Genomic DNA, 27,307 nt, shown 5'->3' with positions numbered 1-27,307 from the left:
TGCCGGGACCACATGGCAAGAAATACATACTTATTTAATTTTTAAGATTTATATTTTACTTTAAAAACATTAACAGACAGTATAAACAAATAAATATAGATACATAAATTTTATGAAAGATTTTATGATACAATGACAAACAAGCTTCACTTCACGATGGTTTCCAGGGGGAACCAATGGTAGCAATGGAGCTACTAATACCCATTACTAACAATCCCTTCTCCCCCCCCCCCCATTAAATTATTTATTAAACAAACTCTTGCAATAGAGCAAACATGTCAAATAAATACAATTCCACCATTCTTTATTTGCGCCCGTCCAATGGAAAGATATTGTCATAAAATGTAAACTAAATGACATTTATCGCTGTAACTTGAGCAAACAGCGATAAAAAAAAGCAGTTTATAAAGTGAACCGACGCAGGAAGACGGTACATCGCGTGCCAGCTTACCTAATTATTGGTCCGCGGGTCGCTAGCAAGCGCCCGCCGTTCGCTGCAACCAGTATTCCGCGCGGCGTGGGCCTCGCTCGATGCCACTAAACACTAACTAAAGAAAATAAAACAAATCTATTCACTCGCTATTTACAAATTAATGTAAAAAATGTATTTGTACCGTTTAACATTAAATTTCAAATTATTCATTAATAAATAAATTTTAAACGCTAATTAACCAATTTAATTTTGTTTAAATTAAATATTTAGACTTCAATTTAATATTGAATCTAAAAATAATATAGTTCTTAATTTAAAATTTACACCATGTTATTCGAAATTTAAAAAGAAACATTAACTCTTTAACTAATTAATGTTTATTAATGAGTTTAATTAATTTAAAGTCATTTTTTGTATTGATTTAATTTAATTTCAAATAAGTCATTGAAATGTTTGAAATAACGCGATTTATAACTAAGGAGATATGTCGTTATGATTGTAACATACCTCGAAATAAATGTAAACGTGTACACAATCTCGAAACAAGAAGCTAATGACTTGATACATTTGTAGTTCAGTGTTAATTTTAGACTTGACTATCAAATATGGACTTAGAAAATATGTGACGGAAAGTGTACATTAGAGTGATCATCGCGATGAGGCTGTCACGTCAGTAACGTAGTTAGATTTACGCTTGAAGCCGCTTCACTTTCCTGCAGTTTTATCTTACAATCACCGAATATTAGGAATGTATCAGAGGGAGATTTTGTACAAAAGTCGTTTGCTTTGGCACCTCTGTCCCATTCGTGTTTCTACCGTGAAGCAGTAGTGTTTGCATGGCTGTGTTTCGGTTTGAAGGGTGGGCATATGGCAGTTAATTAAAAAATCTCAGGTAGAACACTACAGAAATACTCTCTGAAATTTGAACAATGTACGCGAATATTCGCAAAGCCCGATATGTTTTAGTTAACAACGATTTATACCGCGGGCTCGCTTAAAATGGGAGACGAATGACTTACTCATTTCCCTTAGTGCTTGATTTACCGAAGTTCGGCGGCTAATTTCATTTCAAAAACTTCACGAAAATTAGACTAAGTTAAGTACATCAATCTTATGTCCGTAATGCTTGTTCTGGTACTTGAGACAACAAAATTTATTATTCGGTTAATTTAGAATTTTGATCCACAGAAGTATCAACTTTAATCAGCTTAATTAACTTTAATCAGGACAAAATAAGCATGGGACTGACAAAAACCCCATCTGTTACAATAGAGAACTGTCAAAACTAATTTACTTATCTAGTTTTGATTAAATTTCTATGGACCTACATATATCTTTACAGATAAAAATAGAATTTTCCAAATCGGTTTACAACTGACGCAGTTATGAGGTAATTAATATAAAAAGAAATATAATTGTGACCTCGTAATTGCCGTGTGGTCCCTGGATAGACTGGGCCACCCCCTCCTTTCCTGTGGGTGTCGTAAGCGGCGATTAAGGGAACTTAATGATCGAGGGATGTGCAGCAGCGTCCGTCTTAAAATATCACCGAAACTTAACTGCGGTTTCCAACCCGCCTAGTGTGGCCAATACTGGCAACTACTGGCTGTCTTTTTTATTATGACATTTTACAGCCGTTGGTTTTTCTTTTAATAAAAAATAAAATACCTTAATAGGGGAAGGCCTATATTCAGCATGGGCAGTTAAAAATTTATATAATAATAATAAAAAAAGATTAAGATGTCTTCAACAGACGTCTTTTTTTATTACACGAACATTCGTAGTAGAATTATTAAAAAAATTGCCTTCTATACACGTTACAGTATACTCTGTTATGTCCATGGTACTGCTCATGTCTATAGGCGACGGTTACCACTTTCCATCAGATGGGCCGTCAGCTTGTTTGCCATTCTAAGTTGTATAAAAAAAAAGTTAGTCAAGATATACAAGAGCCTTAAATATCTAGTCCTCTTTATACACAGTAGTAGAATTACAACTTCACCATGTAGTATTATGTATATATATCACTGCATGTATCATTAATTGTAAATACTTTATATGCACTATAATAGAGTACATAAAACATGTATAAATAATAATAAAACATGCACATAAAACATGTTTAAAAAAATTGGTATGAGGGATCTTAATAAGGGCAAAAAATCAAATATTTATCAGAGTTTTTTTTACGTATTTTTGAATACGATTTGGGATTAGAATTCATTTATAAGCGACGGTTACCACTTTCCATCAGGTGGGCCGTCAGTTTGTTTGCCATTCCACTAAAATCCACGTTAACAACGAAAAACGAATCTTAAATAAAAACCCTGCAGACATTTTTTCCAAGTCGATCTTTAAGATATACAGAGATATCCGATGTTATTAATATAAATATTAAAATTTCTTGTCGTAGTAATTTGACCCATATGACTGATAAAAATTTCCATTTTAGATATCACAATGTAGGTATATCTAGATGTGGTATGTATATCAAAAACCTGTCAGTCAATTGTCAAATGAAGTGTCACTACTTTATACTGAATGTTAAATTATTGAGTCGTTGTGCAAAAAAACGTCTAAAAGTATTATATAATATAATATTGATAATATAATAAATATAAATAAACAAAATGACTATTTTTTTGTTTTGTTGTTTACATTGTTAGTTTAAACCTGTACATAGAAATAAAACAGTTTGCATAGGTGATACGAACCGAGACTCACCTCTAAGTCTGAGCCTTCTACAAGCACGACATCAAAGCGAACCATCTTTACAGACCTACTGATCCATGTCCACGGCTGTGGTCGGATTGTGGACATCAAACGACAGTAAAATTATCACGAAACGTTACACAACGATGGATTAATACAGCGGTTAACTTTGGCAATCATTCGGGCGAATATTGTTTTCCGTATTTACGAACGAAACTTATAAATATTCATGAAGTCAAAATTATTGTTTGCCCTCTATAATAATAAGAAGGAGTAAAGCTCTGTTACGATGAGACGTATAATAAACTAGCTTTCAACCGACTTCGAAAAAAGCGATTCTCAATACGGCTGTATTATTTTTTTATGAATGAATGTATAAACTTAATTTGCATTATATGTACAATATAGGAAATAAGTCAGACATTTAAAAAATGTAACGATGCAGTTGTATAAGTACAGTAAATTGGTGTTATTTTTTATTGTTTTACAAGTAGGTATATTATAAATCCCAGAGGTAGACTGTACAAAAGTCGATTGCTTGGCTACCTCTGTCCCAATCGTGTTTCTACCTTGAAGCAGTTGTGTTTTCGTGGTTGTGTTTCGGTTTGAAGGGTGGGATATGGCGTGAATTTACAGGGTACAGAGGAATAACACCTGAGTCCTCAGGAATGGCAACGCATGAGGGGTATTATGGGCGAAACAATGTGCTCTGTTTTGTCCATGGTACTGCTCATGTCTATAGGCGACGGTTACCACTTTCCATCGGGTGGGCCGTCAGTTTGTTTGACACTCTAAGATGTATAAGAAGGTTAAGAACGTAAAATATTAAGGAGAATAATTAAATATAGCTATTATCAAATTGATTTTTTGTTTGTCATAATAGTATAACTACGTCATAACTCTATTTATTTTGTAGTTTACTTTTTAAACCAAAATAACTGGTTTTTCCACGATTGAAGTCAGTTTTTTTTATTGTAGTACACAGTCTTAATTAAATAAGAAAATGTATATTATAATATTATTTAAGTTGTGAAAAATGTCGCAGAAGCATGGCGTAAATGCCACGGGTTCAAACCGCGGTGTGCTCTGTTCTTTTCAACCAGGCAGCTCGCAATTTAATACGGATTTTATTTCGAGTATTCCTTCTCGGTTAACGACTTCAAAAAAGGAGATTTTCAATTATTCGTTTATATTTCCTTTTTTTATGTATGTATATATATATATATATATATATATATATATATATATATATATATATATATATATATTATACAACTTAGAATTGACAAACAAGCTGGTGGCCCACCTGATGGAAAGTGGTAACCGTCGCCTATAGACATGAGCAGTACCATGGACATAGCAGAGTATACTGTTTCGCCCATGATACCCCCCATGTCATGAAACACAGCCATGCAAACACAACTGCTTTACGGTAGAAACACGAATGGGTCAGAGATACCCAAGCAATCGACTTTTGTACAGTCTCCCTCTTCCTCGATAATTCGAACCAGCTTGTTTGTCATTCTAAGTTGTATAAAAAAAAAATTCGCCACTATTGAGTTTTTTCTTTTTTTTTTTTTTTGCAGAAAACAATCTTAACTTATTTATAATCGAGTATTGTACTTTCTTTCTATAATCGCTTCACGATATCACGGTAATAAAAAGAAGGAACGACGCGCTAGCATATTACTTAATCGCCACATGAATTCGTTGTACCTAAAGAAGATTGTCTTCAATTTGAAAGAAAAGAAACAAAAGACTTGTCATTAAGTAATTTTCTTAAACATTACATCGCGTGTCTAATGGATGACAGAATAAAAGTCGATATATTTGTCATTGTTTATATCACGGCACGCGAATGTACTGGTGGTCTACCATGAAATGAAATTCCGAATTTTCGGGTACAATTTCGTGTTTTTGTTCGTATCAATATCGAGCCAGTAAATGGAGCTTAACATTTCGTTCATCATAAATCCTATTCTAATAGTCCAGAGGAACGATATTTTAATATTTTTTAATAATTTTAAACAGCATATATTATGTATTTTTAACATCAAATTTCTATTTCGTTCGTCCCCGAAATTTCGGAAAATACTTCATGGTAGGCCCTCTGATTGCTGATTGACAGAACTGAATCTACATTTACGATGCCATGTCGACCTTATGAACAGTATTTGTAATAGATTTCGTATCTATAAATTTTAACATTTATTATATAAGTAGGTAGGTATTATATTTATTTATAGTATATACTAGCTGACTCGGCAAACGTTGTTTTTTTATATACGCTATTTTGAGAATTATACATGAAAATTTATCGTAGAAGCGTGAAAATTTGAATTTGTATGTATTTTTCAATGCTAAATCATAATAAAATAAAAATGGAAAAATTTGTCAAAAAAAAAATTTTTTTTTGGGTACGGTCACCCTTGTCATTGAGGGGTATGAAAAATAGATGTTGTCCGATTCAGACCTACCCAATATGCACACAAAATTACATAAAAATCGGTAAAGCCGTTTCGAAGGAGTTTGATAACAAACACCCTGACACGAGAATTTTATATATAAGATGTATTTATGTAATATTTTATTATATATTTTAATATTTTATTTAACTGTATATTTGTTTATGTATTAATAGTTGTAGCACTTCAGCTGCCCGCTAACGACATGATTTCCAACTGTTTTGGGTTGACTGGAAGAGATCTCTGTCAGATATAAGTCCACCCTTGCTCACAATATTTATAAATGCATTAACAATGTAATTTACAAGTTCAATAAATAAATTTGTATGTAGTTATGAATATATTATACAAACATGCTCCCCTTTCTCTTCCATTGAAACTACTCATTGATATTTTGAGACAGTATCCACAATTACGTATGATGTATTTGCCTCCAGGAGTTTCGTCGGATGGCCACTGAGTGTTATTGTAATGTATTTATTAGAAAAAAAGAAACAGCTGTGTTTCCTGTCCGTTCTTCTCAGCTGAAATTGTATTCCAAACTGGGCGGTACAATCATAAATAATCTATGTAAAAGGCTGATGATGGTACTAGGTAGAGTTGCCAATTTTATTTCAACCTAACGGAGAAGAACCTTAAAAAACACGGGATTTCTCTTTTTCACCCGAAACAGACACACTTCACTGCATTTTTTGTTATGTTCTTCTTTTTATTTAGATTTAAAACCATACATTACTAACTTTCGCCCGCGACTTCGTTCACGTTACAGCACTATGCTTACTGGCCGAGATAAAAAGTAGCAATATCCTGCTCCCTCCCATATACGTATTATCCCAATTTTATAGTAATTGGTTAAGCTATTAAGGTAAAAAAACAAACGCTCTTTCACATTTATAATATTAGTAAGAAACACAGTTTTTATTGTACTCAACATATATAAAGAAAAAACCAGTGGTCGAAGGCTCAATCCAAGATATCCGGGGATAGTGGCCCTCAGTGATGATTCTGGGGCAAAGGGCTTCACCACGAGGCCACCATCTGAGCTCTCCTGAAGAAAGCTTGAGAAGACTTGCATAGGTCTACGGAAGCCATTGACCTAACTTACTGAACAAATAACAACGACATTTTTAAACATATACATGAATTTTCAAAATTCTGAATAAATTAAGGATTCTTAGGACAGTCCACACATCCAAATCTGTTCGGGCATTTAGAAATTACGATGGAACAAAGAAACCCACGTGCATGAACCTTGTAAATATTACAATTCTTTTTTTAAACGGTTGGATTATCCTTGAATAAATAGACTGATGTTAGACCAATTATAAGTATATAAAGAGAACAATGGTTCCCTCCAAAACATGCAATGGTAACATTACATTGCGTACTTACCGAGTACTCGGTAAGGGAACACGCAAAAGTTGGGGAAATGTATCCATCGCTCCAAATACGCTATCGCATAATTTGGCTAACAAACTGTGTATCAACTTGGGCACCGAAATCATAGTGACCTGATTAATATAGTCACATATTTATGTCTGTTCATTTCCCTTTCGTTGACCCAGCTGTTTCACTAAACTTGTTTTATTAAAAAAAAACTAATGAACAAGACTTACTACATACAAAACCAATACACAACACAAACGTGCTTTCACTTAATGATTTTTTTTAATGGGTGATAATGGAATTGTAACCCCGCCTGCGCTATCGGGATACGCTGGCGGAGCACCAGTGAAGAATGATAGGTGAGGATGAAGCAGGTCAGTTGGCCCATCGTAACGATTCGATAACGTTCACGATGATTTCCAGGGGGAATCACGTGGAGGTCGACCTAATAGGGCATATTGCTAGCAATGGGCTGTCAAACTCCATTGCTAACAATCCCTTTCCCCCCTCTCTTAATGATTATGTTTATTTAAGTTGTATTATGAGAAAGATGGAGAAAATTAGCTGGAGATATCGAATTAGCAATGAGGAGGTCCTGCTTAGGGTTAAGGAATAGAGACAAATTATTAGAACTATTGAGGACAGAGGGGGAAAAATGTTGGGACACTTGATACGACACGACGAACTTATGAACATTATAATAGAAGGTAAGATAGAAGAAAGGTGGGGAAGAGGGAGACCGAGGCATAGTTACATCAGGCAGATCAAGGAAGGAGTTTGTGTCGTCTCGTATCAAGGGGTGAAGAGACTCGCTGTAAATCCTAGTGAGTGGCAAGAGCTCCACAGACAAGAGCGCAGCTCTTAAATAGGATAGATAGATAGACAGATAGATGATTTACCACATATATCTGAATATACTATTTTATTTAACATAACATCATCATCATCATCATACTTTAACTGTCCACTGCTGGGCATAAGCCTCCACCTTCGGGAGTTTTACCAGTAGTTGTCATGCTTGGCAGAATTGACAACCGGAGTCTGGCTTTAGAGATGTTTCAATAGGGTCGCCATACATATATAAATAGACAAATTGGCGTTCTTTATTTATGTATTTATATAACTATTTGTTTTATATTATTTTTTTTAATTGCACATTACCTACTTGTACAACAATTAGTCCGTTACCTTAAGGTTGTCTTGAAATGATTGCTCTCAGCAATAAGACCGCCTTACTGTACTTATACCATTGTATCGTTGTGTAAATTGTCTTGCTTATTTCCTATATTGTATAATGCAAATAAAGTATATATATATATATATATATATATATATATATATATATATATATATATATATATATATATATATATATATATATAAAATATATATATATATATATATGAATAAACTATAGTTAAACTTTCATTGAAGTTGGCAATATTGCTATATATAGAAATGGCAACATCTGGAACAAGTGACAGATCTTGTAAATAATTGGGCACCCATTGACTTTTGTTGAGCGACAATGGCCATCCGAAACATCCAGCTAGCAAATCTGCTGCTGTCACAAAAACTTTTCCTATCCGTCATCCGGGCTTATTCTCCCCTGAGTTATTTTATATAGTACTAGCTTTCGCCCGCGGCTTCGCCCGCGTGGATCTTGGTTATCGCAATATGCAATTTTTGGAAATATCTCGATAGATTTATTTGGATAAGGAATAATAGCGTGAGTAAAATAAATGCGTTTAAATGTAGTCCAAAACAATTCAAGATTTTTAAATAAAAAAATGGTTGTTGTGCCTCACTCGACATAGATAGGTATAGTGTGTCGCGGACTTTTTTGTACATATTTATAAGATCTACAATTATTTAGAACATTTTATGGTTCTATCTTTTATAGTTTAGGCAGCGTACACAAAATAAGTAACTTTTCGGGTTGATTTTTTACACCTTGTGTCCGATAAACCCAAATATTTTACGGGACCCCATTTTTTTCCAAAATAAAATATAGCCTATGTTACTCGTGGATAATGTAGCTTTCGAATGGTGAAAGAATTTTTAAAATCGGTCCAGTAGTTTTTGAGCCTATTCATTACAACCAAACAAACAAACAAACAAAGTTTTCCTCTTTCTAATATTAGTGTAGATATAACACTAGCGATACGCCCCAGCCTCGCATCATACATTATTTTAATGTATGAAAATCTATTTTAATGATTTGATGTTACACATACAATTTTTATCTAACTAATATACCTAATAAAATTAGCTGACCCCGCAAACGTTGTTTTGCCATATACATTAAAGGAGGCCGGCTTCGCCGCATCCCTACTCTGTAATATAACTAATCGATTGGGGGGAAAGGGATTGTTAGTAATGGAGACTGAGAATCCCATTACTAGCAATATACCCAACCAGGTCGACCTCCTCGCGGTTTCTCCTGAAAACTATCATGGTTAATTCCTGATGAATTCATCATGATGGGCTAACTGGCCTGTTCTCATTCTCATCTATCACCCTTCACTGGTGCTCCGCCAACGTATCCCGTTAGCGCAGGCGGGGTTACCATACCATTATATTGAGAGCTAAGACGAAAACAAGCCAAAAGAAATAGTTTTTAGAAATATTGTCAGTCTGTCTGAATATTTGTTCCGGCATCACCCAAGAACTACGACACAAAATTGAATGCCGTTTCACGGTGGTGTTTCTGAAATACTAACTTAAAACCTAGTATATCTTTTATCTTGATTCACAGTCTAGAAGTTTTATATATATATATATATATATATATATATATATATATATATATATATATATATATATATATATATATATATATATATATATATAACTTAGAATGACAATCAAGCTGACGGTCCACCTGATGTAAAGTCCCCGTCGCCTATAGACATGAGCAGTACCATGGACATAACAGAGTATAATCGATCTGTTTTTATTCTCACCTATCATCTCTCACTGGTGCCCCGCCAGCGTATACTGAGAGCGCAGGCATGATTACCATTCCATTATCACCCATTACGACTTCATCCTTATCTGTCATATCTCGTTGGTATCCTGCCACAACCATATTGTAAGCGGGATTACCCTTTTTCATCCTAACAAAACTCTATTAAGTACCCAATGTTTTGTGTTTCAAATAACTAATTTATTATCTATACTCTTAAATTGAACTCCACATTTAATGAACCATTCATCATCGTCATCATATCAGCCTTTAACTGTCCACTGCTGGACATAAGCCTCCCCCTGAAGAGTTTACCAGTAGTTGCCACGCTTGGTAGACGGGTTGGCAGCCGCATTTAGCTTTTGGCGATTTTTAAAAGGGACGCTCCTGCCTATCTCTTAACCATGGCACACGCATGAAGGAAAAGAAAGAAAGGAAATTGTTGGTTTATATATTTTGCTTTTTGTTTTGTTGTTTTTTTTTTTTTTGTTTTTCATTCTCTTATCTCTTTTACTGTGTATTATGTGTATGTTTGTATTGTAAATTGTGTGCTGTAAGTAATGTAAACAAATTATCTATCTATCTATCTATCATTAAGTTCCCTTAGTCGCCTCTTACCACACCCACGGGACAGGAAGGAGTGGTCCATTCTATACCGGGACCGCACGGCGATAATTATTCGTTACTAGTATTAATTAAACGGAAAAATATTTTCTATTGTAAAATATGTACTTCAGTTCCATACGGTTTCAGAATTAAATACTAATACTTGGTAATTTAAAGCGAACAATTTTATGTGTTTCCAATATTCTTAGCAATTTACATCTTTCGTAATGGTACACGCATTGCTATCGGCAAATACAGTTTTAAATTATAAATATTAGAATAGAATAGAATAGAAATCATTTATTCAAATAAACTTACATTGAAGCACTTTTGAATAGTCATTACATTTTTTTTAATCTACCGCTCGTCCGGAAAGCTGTCTTTTGCGTGTTGCTCTTTTAAATAATTTTATTATTACTTTACATTTTTAAGTTTAATCGTGTGAATACAAACCACCAATTAGCACTAATTCAATTAAATACTCAAAAGAAAAAATATTGAATACATAACCAACTGGTTAAACAATTAATAAGAGGAAATCAGTCATAGTGATTAGAGCAGACCAGTCCCTACAAGCAGCACCCGTTCACGAGCATGACGGATGAGCCAGCCATCACTGCGCTCGACCATATTTTAGGGAGCCCAATAACCCGGCCCACCACGCCGCCACAAGTCTGGACATTTTAGTGAGCATGACTACTCAAAACACTAGACCACGTCAAAGATACTCACAATTGCCATCTGATAGTTATAGTATTCACATTTTACATAAGAATGCATGCGGCAATTAATACAAAAACCGCTACGCTTTCATATTTCTAAAATCAATCAATTAAATCAAGAAAGCAATGAGAAAATAAAATTATAACGTTGTATGCTAATAAACTAATTATTTACTTGATATGTTGTCATCTATGAATTCGTCTATCCTGTAATAGGCTTTCTTACATAAAAATCGTTTAATATAAGATTTGAATTGCCTCTCTGTCAGATTTAATGCAGATTCTGGCAGTTTATTATTAAAAGTAGAAATACACACATTATATATATATATATATATATATATATATATATATATATATATATATATATATATATATATATATATATATACTATTATAAATAATATTCCGGCCACATCGATTTAGTATTTTTACTGGAAAACCAATTATCTATCAAAATAGGTTAGTATGAATAATTCATGGGTTTAAAGCATCGTAATTTAGTGAAGTTTCCCCTCCCGTGCCCCCCGGACGCCCCCTCGCGCGCCCATCTGCCTCCCTTCTAAATAGTCACACTGTTCAATTACTAGTTACAAGTCGGATATATACATATCCACATTCTAATAATACGTTTTAAGCTTTCATATAGCTATGTCTTCCTTCTGGATCGAAACTCTCTTAACCTTATTAATACTAAAATATAATATAACCAGAGGGAGACTTTGTACAAAAGTCGATTGCTTGGCAACCTCTGTCCCATTCGTGTTTTTACCGTGAAGCAGTTGTGTTTGCATGGCTGTGTTTCGGTTTGAAGGGTGGGATATGGCAGTGAATTTACAGGGTACAGAGGAATAACACCTGAGTCCTCAGGAGTGGCAACGCATGGGGAGTATCATGGGGGAACAGTATACTCTGTTATGTCCATGATACTGCTCATGTCTATAGGCGACGGTTACCGCTTTCCATCAGGTGGGCCGTCAGCTTGTTTGCCATTCTAAGTTGTAAAAAAAAATCTTCCTCGTTATATTACATAGAAAAAAACTCGTTGCGTTAATCCGATCCTCGATCTTTCCCTTCAAAATAGTGAAGTAAACCTATCCACTTTGCTTTCCTCCCCTAATCTCTCTTTATTCTCCAAACAATTTCATGTAATTTCAAAGAGAAGGAAATCCGACGTCGCCTGTATTTTTGAGTATGTAACGTGATATTTCCGTCAATTCTGCACCAAACTTAATTAACTTTATTTCAATCGACAATATTTATTTCCGAGTTGATATAATGTAGTTATATTGATTTAGTGACCATTTAAAAAAAGTTATTTATGAAATAAATTCTAATATTATTAACTCAATTGTCATTGTATATTTATCATTGATGATCATTTAAATAAATACACATAATGTTAACAAAAATTTAAAAGATCTTGTAAACAAATCTATTTAAGTAAAGACGATTTTAATTTGAATTTGAGACAGCAATCCAGTGTCGAGAGAAAAGGGTTTGTTAATAATGGGTTTTAACAGCGCCATCGCTGGCAGTATACTCAATCAGGTCGACCTCCATGCGGTTCCTCAGAAAAACATCGTGATTAATAATTGTCAAATTCGTCATGATGTGCCAACTGACCTGCTTCATCCTCACCTATAATCCCCTGCTTCATCCTCACCTATAATCCCCTGCTTCATCCTCACCTATAATCCCCTGCTTCCTCCTCACCTATAATCCCCTGCTTCATCCTCACCTATAATCCCCTGCTTCATCCTCACCTATAATCCCCTGCTTCATCCTCACCTATAATCCCCTGCTTCATCCTCACCTATAATCCCCTGCTTCATCCTCACCTATAATCCCCTGCTTCATCCTCACCTATAATCCCCTGCTTCATCCTCACCTATAATCCCCTGCTTCATCCTCACATATAATCCCACATTGATGCCATGCTCGATTTTTACCAATAAAAAATCCAATATATAATACATAGTTATGGATATTTAAGAACAAATATATTTTTTTAACTCACATTCCCGTGTGAAATGTCCTGTGTTATGCCGAAATATGTTTTTTTAGTCTATTGGATGCTAAATATCAAAAAAGATCATGTCTAAACACGAGTATGACAAATATTAAAAACTCTGTCTGTAAAATATCAGCAAATATTTCTCTGCACTATATAAAAATAAATTAAAGGAAAAATCTTTCCCTGAATTTTACAGGGTGGTAAAAAAGAGGAAAGCACCTACAAATGTACACAGCGGAGTCTACTTCCAATGAATGAAACGCAGATAAATTACGCGTCCCAGAATCTCACCGCAGTTTGCTCCGCGGAAAAAGTCCTTCTCTCCATAACTTTTAAAGCGCTTACACATTTATGTCCGCTAAAGAAAAGCCTTTACAGTACCAGTGACTGTACGAAAATAATGATGCATAACAAGTACGGAGCAGTTCATAATCGAGTCGGTAGTAAAAAACGTTTTAGTGAACGCGGAATGTTTCGGCGGCATCTACCCACTTTGAATGTCTCGGCGTGCCTCTGAAAGGACAAAAGTGCCCTCCGACCCTCAGTCACGTTCGCAGCTTATTGTTTAATGTTGACAACATAAGAAATATATCGCATTTAAACGATTTACATGGAAATTAGTGATCTTGATGACAAAGTGGAGTAACGCAAAAATTGGATGTTTTTAGTTTATTTTATCTTATTTATTTATTTATAGCCTTTTGTACATTCACTTATAATATAAATATTAAAAGACTATTATTTATTTGGTGCACTTAACAGAGGTTTACAAATACAAACTTAAAACATAACATCGTCAACCATTATTACTTCACTGGTGAACGTAAGCCTCCCCACAGACTGCCTTAAGGAACCGTCCTGAACCACCTGCAAAACGTAACATGCAAGTACATACATACATACATGTGCACACAGCGTGATCCAACAATAAATACGACTGTAACAAAACCATTATGGTTGCAACAAAGAAAAAAACATAATTTCACATTAGTATAACAAGAATAATTTGTGAAAAAATATAAAACATAAAAGAAGGAAAGTTAAATAAAAAAAATAAAACAGAAGTTAAATGAGAAGCGTCAAAATATTAGATAATTCAAATAATTTAATATAATTGCCTGCGGTATTGATTAAAACAGTAATAAAAACATCTGAAATAGTTTTAATGTAGAAGGAAAATTACCCAAACTAACAAATACGAGCTCATACTTCTGTTCCTTTACATTACATAGAACAGATGTTTGTTTTTATTCTAATGGGTGAAATTGGAATGGTAACCCCGCTGCGGTATCGGTATACGCTGGCGAAGCACCAGTGAAGAATGATAGGTGAAGACGAAAGCAGGTTAGTTGGCCCATCATGGCGAATTCAAAAAGAATTAAACACGACGGTTTCCAGAGCGAACTGTGTACAAGTCGACCTAACAAGGTGTATTGCCAGCAATGGAGCTGTTAGACCCCATTACTAACAATCCCTTCCCCCCATCAAACTCTGTCAAGTCAATGTTTCTTGTGAAAATCGCCGTTTTTATTTCATCACGATGGAACAACTGACCTAACTGCATCTTCAGCCAAAGGTATTGGTAGATGACCAATACCTTACTAATGTATACCGATATGGCTATTACGTGGGCCGGTGCTGGCAGGGAGCCGCTCTGATTCCTTGCCATCAGATATGTTGAAGCGTAAAGCAATCATATATGGTAAAATAATGTATACCGATAGCGCAGACAGGGTTACCATTCCATTATCATTTAAGAAGCCCAATTACCTGCGCCATCTGTTAACAATATATAGAAGTAACGATATTATTAAAATGTGCCATCTAGCGGAGAATAGCAACAATATTGTAAATAATACGGAACGACACCTTATTTAAGTTTTTAATTGAATTTCTGCCACTAGACACTAGACTGCAATAAATTATGAAAGAAGCATAGTTTGTATTACGGGATAATAGTTTAGTAAACGAAATATAATAGACCAGAATTAACGCACGCGATTTTTTAAATAATCTAATGAACGCATATACCTTATGATTTATAAACTTTAAATTAAAGAAAGAAAGTAAAAGATTCATTTGGCGCATAGTTACAACAAGAACATAAACAATTATAAACTTAAAGAAAATACAAAAAAATAAGTTTATACCTAATTCGGAATAATTCGCCTAAAATGGACACCACTCAACTAAATATCTAGGTATTCATATCTAGGTATATATACATATTTTATTTATTCATTTTATTGTATTTATTCATAAACAAAAATTTGTATTTGAATGTTATAGTAGATACAATAATTTCATACACTATATAAAATATAAATTAAATCAAGCATAAAACAATATTATAGTCACTTAGTCATCTCTTAACATAAACAATATAGGTATATATTCAAATTTACTATAATTAGAATTCGTCAATTGAGTACAGACACCTCTCTAGCAGTAATGACTTCAATTTTGTCCTGAAGATATTTAAATCATTCAGTGACTTTAATTCCTTAGGCAGCTTATTAAATAACACCACCGCTTGGTTTCGTGGACAATGTTGTACTATGTTAAATGTGGGTATAATAACCTTTTGTAAATCCATCCTTCTTGTAATTAATCGTTGTTTCATTCTATCCTCTGATTCATATAAATGTTTATTTTTAAATAAATCTATTAGCATAACATTACGCCTAAACACTGATTTTCTGACGAACTAACGGAAGTGGTAGATGGACGGATATGATATGACAGTCATATTGCAGGGTTGCAGGCATAACACCACAATCCTGAGGAATGACAACGTGTAATGTGTACCATGGGCGTCATAGAATCTTCTTTGATGTCTATAGTGCTATTTAAGTCTACAGGCGACGGTTACCAGACCACTATTCATGAGGCCGTCAGCCGTCAGCTCGTTTACCAATCCAAAAAAACAACACAAACGATTACAACCTCATCTGAAAAGGTTCTCCCTTTTTAACCGACTTCAAAAAGAAGGACGTTCTCAATTCGGTTGTGTTTTTTTTTATCTTTGTTTTCACATAACTCTATATATGTATGTATATAGAATAGAGAAGGTAGGATGCTTGGCCACCTCATATGACTCATCTCTCATAACTCCGTTAGTTCTAAATTGCTTTGAAGAATTCTTTTTTTATCTAGAAGGATATATTTACAGATTAGTCTCATACAAATTTTGTCAAAATCGGTTCAGGGATTTAGTTTATAAATCAAAACAACTTTCTTTGTCACAATTGAAGTCGAATTTTTTTCTGGGACACATTTATTAATTATAAAAAAAAAATATCTCTGAAACATTCTCAATTTAAAAATTGAATACAATTTCCAATAAGAGCTTGATGTTTATACACAACACTAAAGTAACAGTTTTTAAAAGTCAATTGAGTTACTGTTAAGTACCTACTTCAGTACTTTTTTACGTAAATTAGATTCAATTCACCTCACTACCATCACAGATAATATAATACAATTACCAAACTGCATCTTCACAATCCTGCCACGTTGTACACATAGAGACATATTAGTATTTGCTCCTCAAATTCAATATCCAACCGGTAACATGCCGGCACGCACGCGTGCACGCTTCCCGCCATTATTTGCCGCCAATCGACAATATGGCGCTGACGAGCGCGGTCGCCAACGCCGCCGCCGCCGCCGCCGCCGGGGCAGGCAAGAAGGCCGCACAGGTCCAGTTGCAGGCCGAGCTCAACAATGATGATGAGTGGCATAAATTCATGCAGAGAGAAGGATTGCTTGGTACGTGACAGTGAACTAAAACGGAGGTTTTTTTTTTTATACAACTTAGAACGGCAAACAAGCTGACGGCCCACCTGATGGAAAGTGGTAACACTCGCCTGTAGACATGTGCAGTACCATGGACATAACAGAGTATACTGATTCGCCCATGATACCCCCCATGCGTTGCCATTCCTGAGGACTCAGGTGTTATTCCTCTGTACCCAGTAAATTATGTGTGGTATTTAAAGCAAGCTCCACGCGATCGTCCAACAGTCTAACTATATGCCTTATCGTCCACATGTGGAGGGAAAGGGATTGTAAGTAATGGGTAGTTTTTTTTAATGGGTGAAAATGGAATAGTAACCCCGCCCGTGTTTTCCGTATACACCGACGAGGCACCCGTGTAAGATGATAGATGAGAATGAATGCGAGTCAGTTGGCCCACCATGATGAATTCGACAAGAATTAACCATGATGGTTTCCAGGGGGAACCGCGTGGAGGCCGACCTGAGAGGGTATATTGCTAGCAATGGAGCTATTAGACCTCATTACTAACAATCCCTTTCCTTTAAATGGGTACTAATATACCTTACTAGGTCGACCTCTGTGTGGTTCCCTCTTGGAAGTATCGTGACTATATCCAGATGAATTCAGTACGATGGAAACTTTGTACAAAAGTCGATTGCTTGGCTACCTCTGTCCCATTCGTGTTTCTACCGTGAAGCAGTTGTTTGCATCGCTGTGTTTCGGTTTGAAGGGTGGGATATGGCGTGAATTTACTGGGTACAGAGGAATAACACCTGAGTCCTCAGGAATGGTAACGCATGGGGGGTATCATGGGCGAAACAGTATACTCTGTTATGTCCATGGTACTGCTCGTGTCTATAGGCGACGGTTACCACTTTCCATCAGATGGGCCGTCAGCCGTCAAAAACGAAAAAAATATTGACTTGTTTTAATGCCACCGCCCTACCTACCATACCCTCACTGGAGCCCTGTAAGTGTATACATTTAGCGCAAGAGAGGTTACCATTCCATTTTCATCCATTAAAAAAACTGTTCACGTCCGAGAGCTAGTTCGAGAATGATTGTCTTTTTTATAGATCTCGAGTTACGACAGATTGGAGCCATGGTGTGGACTGTTGGAAGATAGTGTAGTACCGGCTGTTTATCATCAACCCATAAAGGTTTCACTGCTGGTAGGTCTCTTACATAAGAGAATGATTTTTTTTTTGATTGGCGATAATGGAATGGTAACACCGCCTGCGCTAACGGGATACGCTGACGGAGCACCAGTGAAAGGTGATAGATGAAAATGAAAATTCCATCATGATGAATTCATCAGGAATTAACCATGATAGTTTCCAGGAGGAATCGCGAGGAGGGCGACCTGGTTGGGTATATTGCTAGCAATGGGATTCTGTTTCCATCACTAACAATCCCTTTCCCCCCAAGAGAATGATATTAGCCTACTATTACAATCCTGGCTGGACGGTTTGGTATAGTATTTTGTTTCGATCGAGTAGGTATCGTATTTTGTTCCCACAGTCATCTCTTAAGATATCCTGGGGACAAATGGAAATGGATCTATTACTTTGTTGCAGTGATAGATGTGTATTCGGAATGGTGTGGACCATGCATCGGCATGGTGGGGAATTTGAAGAAGATCAAGGTGGAACTGGGAGGAGACAACCTGCACTTGGCCGTGGTAAGTTTAATTTCTACACTGCATTTATGATTATTTAAAAAAAAATGGTGTAAAACTCACGACCCATCCGATGGCTATGAAAAACCCGTATTTCCCGGCATAGAATGGGCTACCCTTTCCTTTCCCGTGGGTGTCGTTAGAGGCTACTAAGGAAACTTTATGGTCGAGGAAGTGGCAGCAGCGTCCCTCTTAAAATATCATCAAAGCCTTACGGTTAGCAACCCGCCTGCCAACCGGGATGCAGCATGGGAAGACCTATGTTCAATAGTGGAGCAGTTAACAGCTATTATAACAATAATGGTACATCCTATTGTTTCATTGTGACATCTGTGGTTCATATCCATAAACATACCAGAGGGAGACTTTGTACAAAAGTCGATTGCTTGGGTACCTCTGTCCCATTCGTGTTTCAATCGTGAAGCAGTTGTGTTTGCATGGCTGTGTTTCGGTTTGAAGGGCGTGAATTTACTGGGTACGAAGGAATAACATCTGAGTCCTCAGGAATGGCAACGCATGGGGGGTATCATGGGCGAAACAGTATACTTTATGTCCATGGTACTGCTCATGTCTATAGGCGACGGTTATCACTTTCCATCAGGTGGGCCGTCAACTTGTTTGCCATTCTAAGTTGTATAAAAAAAAAATCAACTGACACTCGAGTGGGCTGTTAAGTTTGCTATTCCAAGTTTTTTTTTGATGGGTTAAAATGGAATGGTAACTCTGTTTGCGACAACTTTATAGGCACCAATGAGAGATGACAGATGAAAACAGGTCCGTTATCCCATCGTGATTAATCTCAGAAGAATTAATCATGGTTTCCATTGGGATCTCAACCTGATGCAATATATTGCTAGTAACTTTATTTTCTGACGGATGATAATGGAATGGTAACACTGGTAAAATGGTATACGCCGGCGGGGCACCAGTGAAAGATGATAGGTAAGGATAAAGAGGCAGGTCAGTCAGCCCAACGTGATGAAAATCTGGAATTTAGCACGATGGTTTCCGGGTGGGACCACGTGGAGGTCGACCTGCCAGGGTATATTGCTAGCAATGCGACTGGCAGTCCGCATTACTAACAATCCCTTCCCCCCTGCTAGCAATTTAACTGTTAGACTTCATTCCTAACAATCCTTTTTTTTTACTATTTTAATAAATTAAATATTTTAATAAATTAAACATTTCCAGGCAAAATCAGACAACATAGAATGCCTGAAGCGGTTCAGAAAACGCAGCGAACCCACGTGGATGTTTCTTGCGGTGAATATTTCAAACGACTTTGCGACTAACATTTGCAAATGTACGATAAAGAAAAAGCCACCCTATGCTCTGGTGCTTAAAACCTGTTTTGGTGGCATGCGATGTTTTTATTTCCAGTATATACGTATGTTCAGGTCATATATGTAGTACAATACATCTTCGTGGAAGGGTACGCGGCAGCGATATCGACCAAACTTATACGGGGTACAATAAAAATAATCCAAATGCAGGTGAATACGTAGGTACCTATAGATATCTGTCTACCTGACTACCTACTTGGCAAAACTCCAGCGTGTTGTTTCCGACTTCGCCTATCAATTATAACAGAGTAAGCTTCGATTATATAGATAGAGCATCGAGCCTAAAAAACGGGTCAACATTTTATCAGCTAATTGTCAAATTAGCTGACTTGCTTTTTTATCAGTGTTCTATATATTAAGGCACACCATGTATAATACCTTGACGTAACTATATTTAATTATTTAATAAATAAAATGAGTTTTTGCGTCTTAAAAAGGAAAATCTAAGACAAAATATGTATAGAAGTTATAAAGGAAACTGTCATAACTATTTATCAAGCAAAATTGTATGAAAAAGTTGACCCGCTTTTCTCGAAACATTTGTATGGGGACACTCTATCTATGTAATCTAAAGTACTATATATATATATATATATATATATATATATATATATATATATATATATATATATATATATATATATATATATATATATAAATCCCAAAATCAATAAGGGAACTGCCAGTAAGTCACTTTAAAAAAATGGATACTGGAATACAATTTTTATTTAATAAATGTTTTTTTAAAATAATGAAATGTATGTATGTAAACGTATAAATAATTCAGCTATATTGTATAACCATTTATTATATTTAGGGATTTTAATTTTGGACTTGTTCTGCATTTAAATGTATTGACACAAGTATTTGTATAGTAAATATTAATTTGGAATAATTTGATATTAGAATATTAATCGATGTTAATTATATTAAAATTATAATGTAACGGATTCAGTATGTTTAATGGATACTACTCATAAACATTTGCATACATACATACATACATACATACATATATACATACATATCTGTCACGCCTGTCTCCCATTAGGGAGATTAACATTTGCATGCTATTAAATATGGCGAAACATACTGCACATTAAAAAAACAAACTGTAACATCGTATCATGTATGTTTCTGGAAATAAACTAAATAAAATTCTTTGTAAGGGCGGACAACTGCTGAACGTGATGTTCGGTGCGGACGCTCCTCGCCTCACGCGGACTATAGAACAGGAACTGCGCAACGAAGAGCAGGTGCAGACAGGGGAGAGGGGACGACCGCTGAGAGCTCCGCACGAGCTCACCCCGCCTGAACAGGTACGCAGCCGTACGGGAACTTGCTTACAAATTATATATATATACACATATACATACATACATACATAAAAATATAGTAACTATTGAGTAACCTGCAACTAGAGCTATATATATATATATTCTTTATTGCACTTGTAAGTTACATATAAAATAATCTATTTATAAATGTTGTGAGCAAGGGTGGACTTATCTCTGACAGAGATCTCTTCCAGTCAACCCAGTACAGTAAGAAAGCATTTCGTTAGCGGGCAGCTGAAATCCCAATATTTTTTTAGGAAGTAGCTACAGCCCAAGAGAAGATATATCAAGAGAGAAGACAAAAAGAAATCGCGGCGATCGAGGCGGCCCGTACCGCCCGTCGGGAAGACAGGGCCAAGCGCCTGGAAGCATATTTCAATGACATATGCCCGGCACTGATGACGCCGGTGGCCCAAAAACATTTGAGAAGAGTGTCCGATGCTTTGGAACCGATTGGTAAAGAAATAAATTTTAACTTTTTCTTGTTTCGAGGATTTCTGAAGTAAATGTTTTAATGACTTACCCTCGCTGTTATAAGTACTCTAATTCATCGTTAATATATAAAGAAGTACAGTGTGGTCTCGGAATAGAATAAGCTACCTTTTCCTTTCCCGTGTGTGTCGTAAGAGGCGACTAAGGAAGAACGAGGAATGGGCAGCAGCGTCCCACTTAAAACATTTCCAAAGCCTAACTGCGGTTGCCACCTCGCCTGCCAAGCGTGTCAACACCCCCAAGGGGGAAGCTTATGTTCAACAGTTAACAGTTATAGGCTGATATAATGATGATGATGGTATATATATAATTAGAATATAAGAACTTTATTTATAAATTCATTTAACTTATAACGTTTTAAAATTAATATATGTAAAAATTAAGAGCCATTTTAATAAATACTATATTTTATGTTAATACAAGATTACCACAAGGAATAATTCGCAGGGAAATTTCTAATGCCTCATTATTATTATTTTTTATATTTAGGTATCAAGTTTTTATTAGGTATGCTAGGTAAGCTGGCTGCTCTTTGCTCATACTAACTCGAGTTTCACATAATTTATTGTTATAATGCCTTAAATTCTCTAGAGTCGTGTAAAGTTTCAAATAATTGCTCTAAACAACAAGTTGGATGACTAATTATACAAAAGTTAGTATATTATCTTGCCCAGTTGTCTGTAGTAAAAAATATAACTAAACAACATTCAAACTCAATATCCCAACAAATATTTTTTTAAATATTAATACCTATTACAAAAGTATTTAGTAGGGACAAACGCATTGTAGGACGATTCCCCTCTAGACGGAGTGACGACCTCAAATGCATTGTAGGGAGTCAGTGAATGCAGGTGGCTCAGGACCGTTCCTTATGGCAATCTATGGGGGAGACCTATATCCAATTTTTTTAAAAGATATTTTTTTCCATAACAGAATAGTAGAGATAGATACAACAACGTAAATTAAATTTCTAGAAATGTTTTTTATTTGGGCCTCAAAAATAGAATAAATCAGATTTTCTCGAAGAGTTAAAAGAAAAAATAACTTTATTTCTAATTCCAGGAGTGATAGTTGCAGACAAATGCCCCCTTGTAGTGGGCAAGGACGGAGCCAAAAGGTTGGCGGTGGAGGACCCTGAGTTCGGGGACGAAGCTGTGGTAGCCCTACTGGCGGAGAGACCAGCTCTCGCGCTGTTGCTGAAGAAGGCACCTGACAAGGAAGGCAGTGTTATCGGTATGCACAAGATTTAGTTATCAGCTTATCTTACCAATAAAGAAAATTCTTCAATCTATGTCCAGTTAGAATTTTGAATGTCCATGGGATGTATCGGAAAAATGTAGGGGATTTTAACAAGAGTAATATAGTGGGTATATAGCCATGTAGGTCCCGGCATAGAATAAGCCACCTCTTTCTTTCCTGTGGGTGTCGTAAGAGGCGACTAAGGGAACTTAACACGAGAGAGCTGGACAGCAGCGTCTACTCTTCATATGTTTTTCCGGTATCAAGTAAAACCAATAAATTTTTTATTGACCACATTACAAAAAATATTTGGTACAAATGGCAGAATTAATTCTATTTTTTTTATACAACTTAGAATGGCAAACAAGCTGACGGCCCACCTGATGGAAAGTGGTAACCATCGCCTAGAGACATGAACAGTACCATGTACATAACAGAGTATATACAGAGTACAAAGTATACTGTTTCGCCCATGATACCCCCCATGCGTTGCCATTCCTGAGGACTAGGGTGTTATTCCTCTGTACCCTGTAAATTCACGTCATATCCCACCCTTCAAACCGAAACACAGCTATACAAACGCATTATTACGTCATTCTCTCCCAGTCAACCTCAAGCGCTGAAATGCTGTAAAAAACTGAAAATTGTTAGGGATAAACAGTTGCAGACGTAACCATATTTTTCTTCTGTGTCATCTGTATAGAGCATCATATCTTATTTTATAGAAAATACTGCTCCAAATTGGATGCTGTTTTCACAGGCGTATTCCTTAAATTCTATTATTATTATTATTTCATTAACTTTCCACTGCTGATCATAAGCCTTCCCCATAAGGGGAGTTTTGCCAGTACTAAAACTCTAACCATAACCTAAAATTTGGTGTATATTTCATTTAGTTATACCATATAGAAGTGGTCCCCTATTGCCTATATCCACGCATACATAATGGGCGAAATCTATTAACCTTTACTTTGTCTGCATTACGCAACCATTTACAAGCGGTTACCGTAGCCTATGGACGCCTGCAGTACCAGGAACACAACGCACGCATTGCCCAACCCTGAAGAAACTGCTTTATCCCTTTTTTGAAGAGCTCCATGCTGTAGTCTTTTAGTTTTACGTAAGTACCGTTGATGATTCTGATCTGATCGTGTTAATTTTAAATTTTTTTACAGAACTAACTCGTCGTGCTCTGTACGGAGACGGCGAAGAAGACCAGGAGACCAAGAGATACCCGGCTGAAGAACTATATATAGACGGTGTCCCTGGTATATTTGTACCCAAAGACAGACACCAGAGGGCTGCTGCGTTGGACCTGCTCTTCCCGAAGGTATAAATCGAAACTTAAACTTTCTGTTATAAGGCAATAGAGCACAAATGTGTATTATTATGCTTTTTATTCAGAATGTCACATATATCGGCTGCGTAAAGCTCCAGAGATCCGGATTTCCGTGTGGGCAAATGTAGTAAAAATGGCCGAAAGCTGATGTGGCAATGGGTTAGTCACAAAGCTCAAAGAACTGATAACCGATGATCCCCATCGAAAAGGTTCTTGAGTGGCGACACCGTATAAAGTTCGTGTAAGATATCCCCTCCGCCCACCTTTCCGCTTCGCTCTACTAGATGGAGCGACGACCTCCAGTGCATTGCAGGAAATCAGTGGATGCAGGTTTTTCAGGACCGTTCCTTATGGCAGTCTATGGGGAAGGTCTATTGTCCAGCAGTGGACAGTTAACGGTTGCTATGATGATGATGATGAAATTTAGAAAACAGAATTTTCTGAATTGACTCGGGTCTGAGAGTTCTGGGTTGTACTCCAAAATATAATTTGCTGGTTCTTCATAACAGATCCTAGAGTGAGGATCAGAGGATCAGGAAATTGGTGTAATGGTGTGACCACTTGTTATTTCCAAGATGGTGGGAGCCGTGCTAGAGCCGCCGGCGGTAGCGGAGCCCCCGCACGTGGCGATGATTTTCGGCGCGTGGCAGCGGCGCGCCGTGCTGGCCGCGGCCGCCGCCCCCCGCGTCAGCTCCAGGGTACTTCGCTGCGGGTTCTTCGCCGACGCCGACGTCAACGAGCCGAAGCTACTATGCAAGACTGTTGATAAATACGACGAGAAACTGGACAAAGACTAGTAAGTATTGGCTGATATTATACCAGAAAATCATATTCTCGTTAATGTTTCTTGAAATTTATAATATCATAGCGGTTCAGAAATACTGCTGCTGGAATTTGATTCCAAAGAGTGGTTGTGCGTGGAAGGAAGTACCTTGAACGGAAAAACGCACGGTAAAGGACTGCCACTCATCCAGAATAAAAAAAAATAAAAATTCTTTGACGTACCTACGTATCCATATGTAATTAAATCCACAGTTGTGAGACCATGGTAGTGATGGTAGCCATGGGATTAGCTGAGCCTGAACTAGCCGAGCCCGGCGACATTCCCCCCGAGGGTCCCCCCGTCGAGCTGCTGGCCCTGGGCCCCCTACATGTGAGCGCTGACATTGTGGTCGGGGAGGAGGAATGCGCCAGGTTCTTCCCGTCGGGGTACAACGAGCCGGAGGTCAAGCCCAAGCCGAAACCGAAGAAGAAAAAGAAGGTTCTTTTGCTCATTTATTTATTGACCTCTCGTTAAGCTATTCTAAAAAAAATGTCACATGTGCTTACGTATCTGTTATTAGTACATTCATGAGAACATCTGAAAACCATCATGGTTAATTCTAGTGGAATTCGTCACGATGGGCTAACTGATCTGCTTTCATCGTCACATATCATCCCTCACTGGTGCCCCGCCAGCGTGTACCATTAGAGCAGGCAGGGTTACCATTTTTTTATACCACTGAGGTGGCAAACAAGCATACGGCCCACCTGACGGTAAGTGGCTACCGAAGCCTACGAACGCCTGCAATACTAGAGGTATTACGCGCGCGTTACCGACCCTGAAGAAACCTCTTTACCCCCCTTTTGAAGAATCCCATGCTGTAGTCTCTTGGGAAAACCTTGGCAGGGAGCTCATTCCATAACCTGAGTGTTCGTGGGAGAAAACATCTCTGAAACCGCGTTGCATGCGACCATTTAGGCTGTAAGGTATGAGGGTGAACTCCCTGTCGATGGCGAGCCGTACGATGGTAGAAAGTGGCCGTAGGCATCATATTGAATAATTCCTCTGAGCACAATCCGCTGTACAAGCGGTAGAACACGCAGAGTGAAGCAAAATCTCTCCTAAGACTTAAGGGCTCGCAAGCCTGGGATCATCGACAATTCTCATAGCTCGTCGTTGCACTGAGTCGAAGGGTTCACGCTGGTATCTAGGTGCTGCCGCCTATAAGTGAAAGCAATACTCTATACAGGGCCGGATTTGCAATTTGATTACCATTCCATTATCATGTATTAAAAGAACTCTTAGTTACATGTAAATTTACATAGTCTGTTTTTTTTTATTGCAGAAGCGCAACGAGACCAAAGAAGAGACGATCGACTCAACAGGAGTGTCGGCCAGCGAGGCTGCCGAGGCGGAGGCCGGCGCCGAGCCCGACAGCCTGGCCGACGCCGACGACGCGGCCGACGGCGACGACGCGGCCGACGCCGAGCCCGACGACGACGACCCCGCCGCACTCGACAAGGCTACGTCCCCGCCGCCCGCCACGCCGCATTCATAGGCACATTGTTGTTTTTTTTTTTAAGTTTTTACACTGATACTGTCAATTGTGGTAATTTTGTATTCAGTTTGTTTTTTTTTTTTTAATTTTGGTTATTTTTTTTTTTTATAATTTTCAATCAGTGTATTGAGTCTCCCATCCGAAAAATGGGTATTGGCGACGAAACAATTGAACAAGAAGTGATTGTAATTTAGCTTGCAAAATTTGACCTAAACAAATAGAAATAACTTACAAATATAGAAAAAACTTGCGAAAAAAATAGGTATACATGTATTTATCAACACGTTGACTGCCAACTACGGGATAACTCGTAGGTTGCGTTCTTTTCTAGGACGCCAACTACTTACCATTTTTGTGCAGCTACGATTAAATTCAGAATATATCAATGCTAATATCGATAGATGGGGGGGAAAGGGATTGTTAGTAATGGGGACTAAGGACTACATTGCTAGCAATATATCTAACCAGG

The 27,307-nt window shown here is 36.9% G+C and overlaps 1 protein-coding gene across 2 annotated transcripts; it reads left to right on the top strand.

Moving 5' to 3' along the window:
* Positions 1 to 920: 920 nt before the first annotated feature.
* On the top strand, positions 921 to 27,307 carry LOC113509850 (uncharacterized). 2 transcript variants are annotated; one of them, XM_052900779.1, is made up of 11 exons: positions 921 to 1,102; positions 16,994 to 17,080; positions 18,667 to 18,770; positions 19,959 to 20,030; positions 21,280 to 21,429; positions 21,705 to 21,903; positions 23,002 to 23,172; positions 24,354 to 24,508; positions 25,093 to 25,313; positions 25,553 to 25,778; positions 26,626 to 27,307. In XM_052900779.1, exons 1-11 carry the CDS (start codon positions 1,090 to 1,092, stop codon positions 26,836 to 26,838), a joined length of 1,611 nt encoding a protein of 536 aa, XP_052756739.1. In that variant the 5' UTR covers positions 921 to 1,089; the 3' UTR covers positions 26,839 to 27,307. The 2 variants fall into 2 exon arrangements, with proteins under 2 accessions (XP_052756739.1, XP_052756738.1); XM_052900778.1 differs by lacking the exon at positions 921 to 1,102 and having other exon boundaries at positions 16,748 to 17,080.

Source organism: Galleria mellonella, unplaced genomic scaffold, assembly GCF_026898425.1.
Source record: "Galleria mellonella isolate WM207_F2 unplaced genomic scaffold, CSIRO_AGI_GalMel_v1 utg654, whole genome shotgun sequence".
NCBI classification, from domain to species: Eukaryota; Metazoa; Arthropoda; class Insecta; order Lepidoptera; family Pyralidae; genus Galleria; species Galleria mellonella.
Note: the sequence above shows the minus strand (reverse complement) of the source record. Positions and strands in the feature narration are given on the sequence as shown.